The following is a 15,509-nucleotide window of genomic DNA, read 5'->3' as shown; positions in this document are numbered from 1 at the left end:
AGATCAAAGCATTATTGGATGAAAACCCTCATTACACAACTTGAGAGATTGCAGACATAGTGAAGCCATCAAACAGTACTATATTTCAACATCTAAAGAAGCTCGGATACGTGAATTGTTACGACATTTGGATATCTCACGACTTAACAGAAAAAAACTTACTGGATTGTATCTCAATTTGTGATTCTCTTGAAAGACGAAATGAAAATGACCCTTTTCTGAAGCGTTTAGTGACAGGTGATGAAAAGGGGATCATTTATAACAACATCAGCCGAAAACGATCATGGGGTAAGAAAAATGAATCACCATTAAAAACTCCAAAGGCCGGTCTTCATCCAAAGAAGGTCATGCTCACTGTCTGGTGGGACTGGAAAGGAATCCTGTTCTACGAGCTGCTTCCACAGAATCAAACAATTGATTCTGATAAGTATTGTTCCCAATTGGATAAGCTGAACGTGGCAATTAAAGAAAAACGTCCTGAACTGGCCAATAGAAAAGGCATTGTGTTTTACCAAGATAATGCCAGACCTCACACGTCTTTACGAACACGCCAAAAATTATTGGAACTAGGCTGGGATGTTTTACCCCACCCCCTTACTCACCCGACCTTGCCCCGTCGGAGTACCATTTGTTCCGTTCTCTGCAAAATTCCCTTCATGATAAAAACTTTGATAGTTTGGAAGCTTGCAAAAACCACGTGGATCAGTTTTTCGCGGGAAAAACTAGAAAGTTCTACGAAGAGGGTATCATGAAGCTCCCTCATAGATGGCAACACGTCATTAAAAACAATGGCGCATATATAATGGAATAAAAGTATATTTTTAGTATTAAAACAATTTCTTCTATTTCTCTTAAAACTTGATACGAACTTTCTGAACAACCCAATATATATATATAACTTTTGCTAAATTATTTTAATTTAGATGTATATTTAATTTAGATATATATAATATATATAGATGCTTTACATGCCTGTTAGATATAATTTATAACTATTGTTATTTTAAATTATTACAGATAAATAATTTTAATGTAAGAAATGTAAAAAAAAAGTAATTAAATTTGATGAGAAAGGTTCTTAAATTTTTACATTAGCGAGGTTGAGCCAAAGTTTTAAATGCGAAAACGTGTATGTTGGACGTTCGGCACCGTTTTCCTGTAAGCCTAGAAGTTTGACAATGGTGTTTGGAAAGTCAGTGGAATCATGCTCGACATTCCAAACACCATTGTCAAACTTCTAGGCTTACAGGAAAGCGGCGCCGAACGTCCAGTGTACACGTTTTCTCATTTAAAACTTCAGCCTCAACCTCGCTATTATTATTGAAAACATTAAAGTTCTTGAACTATTAAAATTAATTTTATTGTAAATCAAAATCTAGAAAAAAAATTTTGAACTTTTATGTTTCTCAGATTTTATATTAATCAAACTTTTTTTATTTATATTTCAAGCAATATAAAAGCATTGCAGCAAGTGAGGAAATTTTGAAAATTAACTCAAGTATGTCTTAATTTCGAATTTATTATTTTAATTTATTTACATTATTTAAAACAAAATGGTATCTTCATCTACCAATTATGTAGCTATTATAACTTTTAATTGATTTCTGTGATTAAGAAATCGTTAATTTTGCCTTTTACTTTAATTTACTGAAATAGTGATCAATTGAAATTTGAATTTCACAAAAATAATTAAAGCAATCAAAAATTATTTAAGGAAAAAATTTGAGACATTTGAATATGCTTAGAAGTGAGTTGCACAAATTCTTTAAAGTGCTTCTCAAGAGATTAAATTCATGGCTTTGTTCATACAGCTAACAAAAAGAATCAATTTTGGCCTTAAATATAATAACGAATATTTGTTTGTGTATTTAGAGTTTCAAATATTCTCTGTCAAGTCTGTAGTCAGTAAATGTTAGATTTAATGTGCTCTCTGGTGGGGCGGTGACAAACAGCCAGCTCAAAGCATCACGAAACTTCTTACCCTACTTTTTGGTATTCCTGCGTACATTTGATCATTCTGTAGTTTAAAAAAGCGTTATAGAAGAAACTTGTTAGAAAATATTTTTGTAAAAATTAAAAGAAATCATCACAAACTAGAACAACAACAGAAAAAAATTTATAATTTTGTAGTTTCTGCATTAAATAAAATCATAAAAAATTACTTATTGAAATTTCAACTTTTAGATTATATAGACTGCCCCAATTTATGATGAAGTTATGTTTCTGGAAATAACATAAATGGAATACAAGTTACAATGTATTTTTTTGAATGAGTTTAAAATATTTTAGAGCTGGTAAAGGAACTATTAAGAATACTTACATTTTAATAAATAACATGATAATATACTGTAATTGTTTAAAAGTGACAAAAATTAAATTAGAGCACTTAGGTTAACCTGAGTTCAGTCCTCTTGTAATACACTGCCAAGCTCTTTACTGATCTTGTTTGACAGTGGTATGATGTCTGTTGAGAGAACTATGCACTATTGGTATGAATGTTTTACGAATTATACCAATGCCAGGTTTTTGTATTTTTAAAATTTTATTTTTGTTTTTTAATGAATTTTTGGAATTTCTTTTGTGAATTGTCATAATTTGGACCATCATAAATTGGAGACTGTCCATTGAATATTTGTGTTTAACTTAAGTATAAATTTATTCAGCTCTTTAATCTTTTCTAGAAATGAAGATTATTCCAAATACAAACAAATGTAAGTATTTGATCATTTTAATTCAAATACAGTAGACCTTCCTATAACACGGATTCATATAATACGGATTTGTATAACACGGCAAAAAAATTGCAATCGCGTTTGTATAACATGCTAAAAGAGACTTGTATAACACGGTAAAACGTCATCTCTGACTCGTGTCACGACAGGATTGGTTGAATCTGGACCAATAGTGGATATTGTACAAACCGTTGAGTTTAAATGAGCAGTGGACCTACTAAAAAAACCATTTATTATTTAATGGCAATAAAAATTATATTTATATTAATGATGTTTTCAAAGTTCAGCGAATTTTTCGCAGAAAAATGACTTATTGGGAAACACGCTCCCGCCGTTCGACGAGCCGCTCCACGACGAAAACAAGCTTAAGCAATGGCGTTGTCGAACGGTGCACACTTGGTGAGTAATCCTACAATTTTTTGTTTATAGCATAGTTTATATGGATTATTCCCAAAAAATTATGTGTGATTTGGAAATGTTGAGTCAAATTAGTCTAGAATTGATTAATTTTATGGAAGAAAACCTTTCAAACAGCCGTAGCCCCTAAACTGCACACGTGCCAGGCTGTGATTGGCTCATGTATTTAAGTGACTCGTACAACACGGAACGTATCTACCATGCTATAGGAGGGTCTACTGTAGTTTCATTTTTACTCGAAAGAAATATTGAAACTTTTATGTTATAAAGTTTATTGCTATTATTATAATTCTTTCAGTTTTGGCATACTTTATTTTGTTTTATTTTCCCAAATCAGCAAATAATATATAAAACATGAGAATAGTTCTTTCTTAACATCAAAAATTTTTTAATGTTTTTAGATTTTTAGAAATGATTAAAATTACTATTAGTAAGTTTAATATATGTATTATATTTGTAAAGATAATATTTATCTAAAATTTCAGAGAATCAAGTTTTTGTTATTGTAAATGAAAAATATATTAAAAATGCAGGTCAAGTTATTTTAATTAAAAATACTGAAGCATTAAATAGCTAAAAAGTAACCAAACTTTTAATATGGATTTCCATCAATTAACAGACACATGTAATTTGCTAAATTGATCTGCACTCTTTATCAATATATAGTAAAATACAGTAGAGCATCGATTATCCGACTTAATTGGGGACTGGGGTTGGTCGGATAACTGAAAAGTCGGATAACCAAAAAGTATGAAAAAATACATTATTAGTATAGTGTATTAGGCCTGGTTTAAATACTAGCTTCCCTTTCACGGTCGAGCCAGTGCTGCCAGCTAAAACATGCAAAAATTTAACAAAAATAATATTAAAGTAGCCAAGACAACCAAATATTGTAGCGCCACATCACTAGCGGACATTCGAATTTGCCGACTAGAACGCGGTCGGTTAACCGATAAGTCGGTTAATTGGAGGTTGGATAATCGATGCTCTACTGTACATATAAATACTGGTTAACATTGTTTATTTTGAGATGTTCAGTGACAATGTTATGCATTCAGCAAGAGTACAAACAAAAAAATTATTTAAAGTTAAACTTTGATTCTTGAACACTCAACTCTTTAATGTCCTACATGTATTTGTCCATTGGTAAAGAAAGATTTATCCAGTTGTAGGTCAGTAACAGTTATGTATCTCTGCAAAACTTCACTGAACAGGAAATTTTAGTCTCTTAAACTGAAAGGGATATGTGGAGCCAGCGCATCAATCTCATGCATCTGATCTCTCACAGACACTAATAAAGCAAGTGTCTTTTTGAGTTATCTAATTATTAGCCTAAGCATAGTCTGATAATTTGGTAGATAATATGGCTTTAAATAATTTTCCACATCATTGATGATAGTATAAAGTAAAAAGGAAGGAATTCATATGAAGCATTTAATCATATATCTTCTAATTAATTAATTAAGTGAAGTTGATGGCAAACTTTACAATTCTCAACATGTAACAGAATTATTCCGCATTTCTGTAATGTTTTCTTCAAATTTATGGGTTTTAGTTTGGAGAAAAAAACCTTGGACTATCTTTTTAGCTCATGATACTAGAACAAATGCTTTATACGTTAACTTATTTAGATTTATTCTCAGATGAAGAAATATAAATTATTTTCTTTGCTTAATATTTACGCTGATTTCATGGAGTGGAAATTCACTAATAAACTTTTGTCTTTGCTTATTAATATATACAATTGTATTTAACATAGTATTTATTCCTGATAAAAAATATTTTTTCTTGTTTTTGATTCAATAATCTGTAATTTGTATTTTTGATGTTTAGAAATCTAGGTATTGCATAAGAAACAAAGCGTAGATATTCTGATACTGTGTATATTTTTAAATACATATACTGAATAATCTCTTTCTCTTTTTTAATTTATAGTATCTTTGGAAACTGATAAAATCTATGATGGCAATTTTTTTAAAAATCAAGATATTATAATAGCAAATGTGGATAATGTTTACTCCAGAAAATATTTGGATAAGTATGTTTACTTGTTATATAATAGAATAAGCTTACTGTAATCACAAATATTGTTATTGGTTATCTAATTAGCATGTTATAAAACATATAAGTTAAAATACATTACCAAAATTTGAACACACATTTGATGCCAAATGACATAAGCAACACAATAAACAACTGCCTTTTGGTATTAAAATTCTTTAATGACACAAAATATATTTGCAACTACTTTCAACAGTGCAAAGAATTTTCATTTTCGTAATTCTTAAAAAGTTATTAATATGGCCTTTACCATTATTTATATGTTTTATATCAATTTGTGTTCTCTAGCGTTTTTCTCTCTCTGCGTGCCATATCAGAAATCCTGACGTTGGCATGCATCTGGTGCAGGTTAATAAGTGGTTAGTAAGGCGCCAAGGTGTATCCTGGGGAAGTTACAACCAGAGTGGTTCCTCATTTCCTTCTCCGGTGCGTGATGTTACGTGAGGGAAAATGCCTTCCAGGAGATCTTGTAAGGGAAACTGGCCCCTATTCAGGTGCTATAAATATGGAGAAAACCTGGAAAACTCCACGTGGCCACCCCGTCCGAGTGCGGTGCAAACCCGCAACCGAACTCCCAGTGTTTAGTGACAGAACCGCTTGGCTACTGGTGGGCCTCTCTAGTGTTTAATTGAACCTTAAAAATTTACTAAAAGGATCGTTAAGTATTTGTGCACATAAGAAAAATTTAAACTTGCGTTTTATTACTTAAAAATTTCGTTCAATATTTAATTTTTACAAAAATCTTTTGCCTGAAGAAGAAGGTAATACATTTAGGATAAGCAGATACTTTAGGATAAAATCCAGGACAAAATGAGTTCTTCCTGAAAGATACTGGGATGTTTCAATTCTGGGATATGGAAGATGTATATTTTTATTCTAACAGTGACAGAAATTTATTTAGAATATGGAAAAGTTCCTTTATTCTAAAAACTATTCCTTCAATAAAGTCATCCTGTCATTAGATGGTAATTGGAAAATATCTGGGAGACAATCCTGGAAAACTGGGACATCTGGCAACTCTAGTAATGCACCATTGAAAGTACTTGTATATATATTTTGTGTTTATTAAAGAGTTTTAATGTCAAAAGACAGTTGTTTACTGTATTTCTTAAAACACATTATAAAACTGCTTACTGTAATCAGTGTTTGGTTATAGTTATCATCATCTCCTGTTAAATAGGCATTTTTTTAAATAGTCTTTTTACAATATCAATCTCAACCAGTGCATCAAACATTAAATGTTAATCGTTTGTTCAAAGTACAGATGTTTAAGTTGCCGATATTTATTTCAATTATATCTCGTTTCTCTGTTTGTTGTCTTTTGACAATATATTTCACAATAAAATTTTGCTTTGACAGAGTGATTTCTTTTTTAATTGTTATTGAAAAAATCTCGTCTTAAAAAATATTTTATTATATTACTTTCTTTACTAAAGGAGAGTATTTTGATGACTGAGATGAAGAATTGTGTATAGTTTCAAAATTCTTTAATAAAATCAAAATTTGAGTTTAACCTTTCAAACAAACTAAATTCTTGTAAATAAGCATTTTGTTTATGAACAAATTTTAAAAATATAATAATATAGAATTATTATTTTAATTTATTAATTAAGGAATACAAAACTTTTATGTAACATTAATTTTTAATTAGTTTATTTGTTAAGTTTAATTTTTTGTGGTTGTCTTTTAGATGTTGCATACGAAATGGTAAGCCATGGATTGATACTGGATCAATGGGATTTTATGGACACGTTCAAGTTATTTTACCCCACTTAACTGAAAATTATACTGCAGTCGTAAGTTTTTTTCAAAATAATTCTGATTTTAGATGTGATAAAATTAATAATTACTGAAATTTTATTTAAAAGTGTGATTATTCTGATGTTGAATACCCTTACTGTACCATAAAATCATTTCCAATGCAAATAGAACATACTGTTCAGTGGGCATATGAAAAAGTAAGTTATATTCTATTATCTTATTATTTAAATAAGGAAGAAAAAGTTCATTTGAATTAAAATGTTATTACTAATTACAATAAAATTTATTTGAATGTTATACAACAGAATGTATTGACTTTTTCATTTCATAAAAATTATAAAAACTTAATTACGTTACAGGAATTATTTATAGAATTTTTATTTTTGCAGTTTGTGAATCTATTTATCATCAAACCGTCATCCTATAATGAAATTTGGAAGAAAAATAAGGGTATAAATGGCATCATAGAGGTAGGTATAATAATTATTTTTCCTTATTAATCTAAAATTTTAGGTGTTGAAACATTAGTGATTTGGATAAGATAATGAATTAAATAGTATAAATTTTAATAATAAAATTCACTACTCTTATTTGCACACTTTGCTTTATTTTATATTCTTTAGAACTCTGGGACATTTGTATTTGCTTCTAATTGGAAAGTCAAATAATTTTTAATTGCACTTGAAATAGCATAAACTGTTACTACAACTCATCTTTATTCAATTTATAACTAAAAGCAATGTATTTGTGTTTTGAGACAGGTCTCTCTAGCATAAACCTACTTTATTAGCTTTGAGAAGTACAATCTCAGTTTTATATACAACTTCAATAAGTGAAGCTAGTTTATCGATGAACCATTCAACACTTTTTGTTAACAGACAATTTAAGCTCTAGAAGTCCATGTTGAGATTTAAAGTTAGATGGTAATTTAACATTGACTTTTATATTATTAATATCTCTTAAAACTTTCTCATATAAAATCAGTTCTGAAATTGGCTATCCAGCTGATCTTTTTATTTTACATAAATATTTGTATGATTCTTCTATTTCGATATTGCAAGTTACCATTTTAACTTTCTAATAAAGAAACAAATAATTACATTAATACAGGTATACCTCGAGTTACGTCGCTCTCGAGTTACGTTGTTCCCGATTATACGTCGTTTGTCAAAAAAAGTATATGGAAAAATAAAAATCAAGTTTAAGTCAGTTTATTCGACTTTAAATCCGTCCGCCATAAACATTGAAGTCGTAATATCACTAGAAAAGCATTGAAAGCTGACAAAATCATATTAAAATATGTACATTTACAGTAAATGTTAATATAATCATCATAAATCCTAGGAAACGAACCATGAAAACATCTGTGTTTCTGTGATGTTGTCTTATTTAGCGGTCTTTAAGTGCTCATTATTGGCGTTTCCTCCATTATTGGCGTTTAGTTACGATGTAAGTCGAAACTACGACTTACGTCATAACTACACAAGTAAATTCGACTTATGTCGTTTTTCGACTTACGTTGCCTCTCCTGGAACCAATTACCGACGTAAGACGAGGTATACCTGTAGTTACATTAAAAATTGCCAGGACGAATTCACATTTAGAAAAATATATATTTCTTTTGGACTATACATACAAATGAGTCCTACTCCTTCTGTCCTGTCACACACTTTTGTAGAGGCAATAACAAATTTACGGCAAAACCGACCTTTTATTTGAGGCTACATCTCTGCCGTCCAATGTAAATAAGTTAAAAAAGGTCCTCTAGCGGTGGCTAACACAATTATAAAAATTAATAGTTACATTAAAAATTGCCAGGACGAATTCACATTTAAAAAATATATATATTTTTCTAAACAAATAATTAAATTGACTCTATTCTTTTTAGTGTCAGAAACTGGCTACTTTGATACCATAATTTTCAGCAATTTTTTTTCTTGATTATCTTTTCTTCGGAAAATTAATTGTTTACAGCACTGACAACAGTCTGTAGTATATTTTTTACGACTCCAAAAATTTACAATGCTTGAAAATCACACAGAACATTTACATGATGTACTGATACATATAACAGGCTGTGAATGGACAGCAACTATGACCATGTAGCTTGCCTAGTTGATCTCACATTTCTTACTAGTGATTCAGTTAATTAGTAATTTGAATAATCAAGATTCTACATAAGTAATTATCAAAGCTTTAAATTAGCTGTAGTAGTTTTAATTTTGACATCATCGATCTCAGTTATATTGGGAATATTCCATAATCCAGCATTTGTATTACTATATCTATTTTTAAACAGTCATGCAAGTCTAATTAAAATTTATTTATTTCAAATGTTACACATATTTAAAAAATACAGCATCATTAACAGATTTTTTTTTAATTGATAGAGATTGGAATCGGGAGAAAGAGTTAATGGGTTATCGACAGCCATAAAGTTACTGTTGACAAGGCCTAAGTCTTGGAAGGATTGTGTTGAGTTCGCCAGACGGAAATTTGAAAAATATTTTTGTAATAAGGTAAGTAAATGTTAAAAATCAAGTGATTTATATAATAATAATTTTCAATAAAATAGATGTAAATAAGGAAGTAGATCTCTATATAGTTCAAGAAAATATAAATAACTTTATTTATCTTCAGTATCTCTCCAAATTTATCTAATTATTACAGGTAATTCTTTGATAGCATCTTGATTATCATCCTCAATAACTATAATATTTATTTGATTTATACATTAGATAACCAAATATATTGGATTTGAGTATATAAAATTGTTGAACACTTTTTATTGTGAAAATGATGAAACGTGTCACATTCAAATCAAAAAGACTTCAGCCATTATTCTAGGCGTCCTCACATGATTTAATTTTTTCTAGCACTTTCATTAATTGACATGTACTTAAATTTAAAAAGTTTTATTTAAGTCCAAAGACTATTGATTATTTCTACCCAGTAACAAAGTCTCAAATAAAACTGGCTAATTAACAATACAAAACAAGCAGAATATATATAAAGTAATATACAAAATATATAGAATAGTTATTAAATCATAAAATTTCTGAAATAAAGTATTTTTTGCATATACAGTAGAGCGTCGATAAGTGGAATGGCCGGAAAGTGGAACGATTTTCAGTCAGACTGTGTCGTGCCGAATCGAATGTTTTTGATGCTAAATTTACTTCTAAAGTATAATTTTCATGTTCTTTATATTCTTTAATATATTTATTTTGTTTGTACAAAATGCAGAAATAATTTTTAACGATACGATAGCCTCGATGATTATTATAAAAATTTTCGTTAGGCTTAAAATCGACGAAAATTCAACACGAAGCGACACGCAACAGAGAAAAATTCAACAGGAAGCGATACGCAACGGAGAAAAATTTGAACATCGGACAGGTTAATGTATTTTTTCGTACAAAGTCGGAAACTGGAACAAATCATTAACTGGAAGGACCCCAGTCCCCAATTGGTTCCACTTATCGACGCTCTACTGTATTCTTAAAATGTTTAAAATCGATAAAAAGTAAAATTTCTAAATTTCAGAGATGGCCCATAACATGGTAATTAAATAAATGCCTAGCAATGTTTAACTGGTATCAGGAGACAGACAAACAAGAAGTTTTGGGTATTGTGTGGGGATAAGCATTAAAATATTATTGGGGGAATATTTCTTTTAAATTAATGAATAATTTAAGTAATTAATGCTTATTTAAAACTATAATATATGAGTTTAAAAAATAATTTCAATTTGTGAGGTTACAATATTTGCATCCCTACAGAGAACAGATTTTCAGATTGAGCTGTTCATGCATGTGTGATGTCAGATGGGTCAGGACAAGAGATAGCTTGTTTGCAATAACTCAAATATGTACTTTCAAAAACATCAGCCCTAGTTATCAGCTAATTATAAAATTGGAGATATTTGAAGTTAATTAATTTTTTTTTAAATATGCTTTTATTATATATAATAAAATATACGTTATTACTTAATGCATATTAATAACCAATAATTACTTGATTTTAAGCTTAATGCGAAATACTTTATGAATTACAACAAAAATATTTTAGGCTCATCAGTTGTTACATTTGTTTCCTCTTGATTATGTTTCCGAAGGAAGTAAGTCTCATTATTGATAAGAAACTGAATATTATGTTCTTGGTGACATGACAACAATGTAATTTTTGATTATAGAACCATTTTGGCAGTATCCCAAATGTGCTCCTATTCCATTGCTGTTTGAGTGGAAAAATGCCTTGTAGGTATAAATTAATATTATAAATATTTTTTGTTTAACTTCATATTATCAATTCTTAAAAATTTACACAAAGAAGTCCAAGTCTTCAATTATTATTTTTTTAAAATTGTCTTTGTTATCGGAAAAATTGCAATTATGACGAACACATTTTTGAACACTTGCAACTTCTTTTTTTAAAGCCATTTTTAGATTAATCTTTAATCTGCTTTACTGGAGAACTTAATAAAAGGAGATATTTTGTTCCTAGAACATACTTTAAAGCTCATGCTCAGGCATAAAAGAATGTTATTAAAGATAATTTGAAACAATCTTTTTAATCAAATAGTTTTGAACTTTATTTTAGCATATCTTCAGGAATAAAAGTGCTAGAGACAGTGTGTTATGTGTTATATGTAATATTAAATTTTCCAGGAAAGCAGAATTCTTAAATTGTCTTACATATCCAAGACCATAAAAATAATTGAGGTGACAAAAAATATTTTTTTGAAGTTTTAAATGAAAATTAATATTACAAATTATATTTTACAAAATTTGTAATATTATTTAAAGAATAGAAAAAAATTTTTGGATATATATTTTATTATTTTTAAAAATGATTTAATTTTGGAGAAGAAGGAGAATCATTATGAATTACAGTTACTTGTCAATTTAAAATTTTATTTTACATTTAAAGGAAAAAATAGCAAAAATTAAAAGTAATAAATGGTCTCTAAGTTTAAATCTTTTAAAACATAAGATTAATACAATTTATATCTATGTAATAATGGTTAGAGGTTTTTAAAATTGTATTTTCTAGGCATAGACTGTTCATTGTCTCTACAGCCAGATTACATGCTAAATTATGGAATATTTCCTATGATGATGATGTAAGTATTGCAATTTATAATTAGTCATATTCTTTTATATGCCTATCAATGGCCAAATGAATAAAAACTATTGAACATTAGTGAGTTGTTCCAGTTTTCTTTATGCTTCTAAAATTCAAATAGGGGGACAGTTCCCATAGAAAGCCTCCTAGCAGATTGTCTTTATATTGCATTGCCTTATTCTATCATTCCAATCTATATTCTTTTAAAAGTACAGTATTTAGTATAGATTCAAAGGGATATTTTAAACAATAAAGCTGTTTGGATCTGAATCTTATTCATTCTTTGTGTTAACATAAAATTCTCATTATAAACTGTGTATACAAATGTCATATAATTAGCAAATATCTGTATTATTAAGATAATAATAATTATTTTTTTTCACTTAAATAAATAGGCAGCTGCTGGGTGTTACGAGTCATGGGTGACTCATTGTCTATTTCAATACAGGGCTGCACGAGTTACCCATGCCTCGTGCTATTAAATTAATATATTTTATTCGCACCGAATAAAATAATATTGATATATCAAGTATGATGCCTGTAGTATTATCAGTTATCAAAATATATGTGCTGCCCCAGGGGAAAACGAGCGATTATGTCTGTCATCCTAACTAGACACATGTGCCTCATAAAGCCATTAATGTTTTAATAAAAATATTGAAGAAAGTTGAAAGGAATCGACAAACTAATAGTTCTTTTTACAAAGAAAAGTAAGGATAATGTTAAATTATAACGAACGAGATCTTTAGATATGACATTTTATAAACAGTTTTAATTTCACTGTGAGGAATTTTATTAATTTTTTTGGCATTTAATGACTTCTTAAAGGTTTAGAATTAGAAATATTTTAAAAGAGACAGTTAAGAATAATGACTTTGATTATCTGCTGATAGTGCCAATACAGTACTTATAAATTAATGTACTGGGAAAGTGATCGCTAAGACTTTCTACAATATCTTATTTTACACTGTTTTGTAACTACCAAACTTTTTATATTGAGCAACTTGTGAGGAATTTCATTGTAACTTATGATATGAGATGCTTATGAATCTAGCCCAGAAGTTTTAGCTTTATTATTTATAATTTACTAGAAAATTCAAGTTTCAATATTATTTTCATTTTTAGAGTATAAAAATAATATGACGCATTATTAATATGATTAAAATAATTTAAAAATTCTATACAATATGCTTGACATAATTCTAAATTTATGGAATTCAAAATAAAGATGAATAACTAAACGATCTGCCAGATTTTTGTACGGCTGTTGTAAGTCTAATTATTAATCCAAAACAAAGTATCTTGGCCAGAGTTCGGTAGTTAGGTTGCCATCTCGTGATAAAATTTATTTTTTTATAATTATTAAATTTAATTTAATTTAAAATGGAAGAAAAGAATTGTTTCAGAGCAGAACTCAAACCTGCAACTCTCTCTTACCATGCATTACTTAATTTAATTTAGAATCTGATTTCTGATAAATTGGGTTAAATTGATAAATGTTCTAATTATTATTTTTATTTGCTAGGATATAGAAATTAACAACATTTGTCAGATACTAAATCATGTAAATCTACCACAGTTTGAACCAGATCCAAATAAAGTAAGTATATAAAGTTTGAATTTTAAATATTTTAATTAATTTGTCTTGTTATTAAATTTAGTTTAACACATCGTTATCAAATAATTAATAAAATTATTGAATGAAAATGATTAATTGATTTGAAATTCATAAATCGATTACAACATAAAAAATATATAGGGTGTCTCAAAAGTTTCCTACAGTGACACAAATCAAGCCCACCAGTGGCCGAATAAATAAAACCATTGAACACTGGTAGTTGGTCATTGTTTCATGTCTGACCAATGAACTGGCCACCATGCAGTGTTCTGGGTTTCCTTCATGTGTCTAACACCTAAACAGAATCCAGTTTCCACATAGGAAGTCCTGCTAAAAGTTATTACCCCATTGGAATCATCCATGTGTTCCATTGCCTTACTCCGTCAATCCACTGACACAAATCTTAATGCTGACATTCTAATGTTTTGTGAATAAAGTTACATTTTACCTTTGTATGTATGGAAACTTTTGGGACACCCTGTATATCTTAATAATATAATAAATATAATTACAACTTTTACCAAAGATTAAACTTTGCTTCAGTTGTTTGCATCATCTGCAGTTCATAAAATCACAAAACTCATGAAGATGACCTTTCCTTGTAGGCTACTGTCTCCATAGTAAAAAATGTAAAGTATGATAAAAATATCATCTGGTGTCCTAGCCAAAATCACAAGAATACATTTCAAGTAAAATTAAAAATGAATTTAACATGGTCATGCACATGGCACATCACAGGAATGACAATCACGCAGTGGAATCAATGTATGTAATGTAAACTTTTATAAAAATGTTTCTTCTTGCAATGGTACAGTACAATGCATTAATAGATAAAATTGTTTTTATATGCAAAGTATTGCACAGGTTTTGAAGTGGGGAAAAATCTCAACATATAGAAAAGTTACTGTGCAATGAGAAATTTGTTATGACATTAAAGTCTATTAACTTCAATTACATTACACTCACAAATCAACAATTAATATTATACTGAAAGTCTTTTGGCAGATAACAGAACATTCTATTTTAGAAATAACAATTAACTGATTATGTTTAATATACTGTTGCAATAGTATTATTATTTAGAGAAAGGTGTTAATGGCTGCACTCATTGGTATAGCCATAAGGAAAGAGGTTAAGAGAGAGTAGAGAGAAGTAGCGTAGAGGTGGAAAGTGATTGCGTATAGTGGAGAAGGGAAATAGAGATGAAAGATGGAAAAAGAGATTGGAAAGGGAAGAATGGAGTGCTAAGAGTGCCATGCTGGGTTTTATATAAAGAAACAAAAAGGGTTACAGAGTAGCTCATTCAAGAGCTGATGATTACAATGAATGTTATAAGGACATACAAAATAAAGTTATGTTCAGTTATACAGTGGTAAAGGACAGAAGAAATGTGACTTGTTGAATTAAAGAAGAGTGCCAATATGAGGGGAAGTTGCTTGACAGTGTACAATAACAGTGAGAGAAACAATGAGAGAGATGTGGAGGTCAAAGATAATTATAATAATCAGAATCATGCAAGAATATATATACAATGTCTATAAATGTAGGTAGATGAAAAGAGTGGCTTTAAAGCCAAAGTCAGAGCCAAATGGGCATCCAGTCCTTAAGCATGGTTGAAAAGTTCCAATCTTCTTTATAAAGTCGAAGAATGCCTTGTGGACGATCATACCAAAAGAGACTGCAGATTGATTGACCAGGAGAGCCCCTCACTGTAAGTTACAGTGATAACTTGAAACCTGATGTTGTCATATGTTTAAATTATGTTTTTGGAGATCCTCTTCTTCCGGATCTGA

At 29.2% G+C, this 15,509-nt stretch overlaps 1 protein-coding gene across 1 annotated transcript in view; it reads left to right on the top strand.

Moving 5' to 3' along the window:
• LOC136970299 (ubiquitin-like modifier-activating enzyme 6) overlaps positions 1-15,509 on the top strand; it is a 68,743-nt gene that overhangs the window by 29,998 nt on the left and 23,236 nt on the right. The window contains exons 17-27 of the mRNA XM_067264712.1: positions 1,450-1,498; positions 2,682-2,711; positions 5,085-5,187; positions 6,901-7,006; positions 7,079-7,168; positions 7,361-7,441; positions 9,362-9,490; positions 11,043-11,091; positions 11,167-11,230; positions 12,027-12,096; positions 13,624-13,698. Of these exons, the coding sequence (XP_067120813.1) occupies positions 1,450-1,498; positions 2,682-2,711; positions 5,085-5,187; positions 6,901-7,006; positions 7,079-7,168; positions 7,361-7,441; positions 9,362-9,490; positions 11,043-11,091; positions 11,167-11,230; positions 12,027-12,096; positions 13,624-13,698 (846 nt within the window). The remainder of the gene's footprint in view (positions 1-1,449; positions 1,499-2,681; positions 2,712-5,084; positions 5,188-6,900; positions 7,007-7,078; positions 7,169-7,360; positions 7,442-9,361; positions 9,491-11,042; positions 11,092-11,166; positions 11,231-12,026; positions 12,097-13,623; positions 13,699-15,509) is intronic.

This window comes from Centruroides vittatus, unplaced genomic scaffold, assembly GCF_030686945.1.
Source record: "Centruroides vittatus isolate TY-2023 unplaced genomic scaffold, ASM3068694v2 contig_1907, whole genome shotgun sequence".
NCBI classification, from domain to species: domain Eukaryota; kingdom Metazoa; phylum Arthropoda; class Arachnida; order Scorpiones; family Buthidae; genus Centruroides; species Centruroides vittatus.
This window is presented reverse-complemented; position numbering and strand designations above follow the sequence as displayed.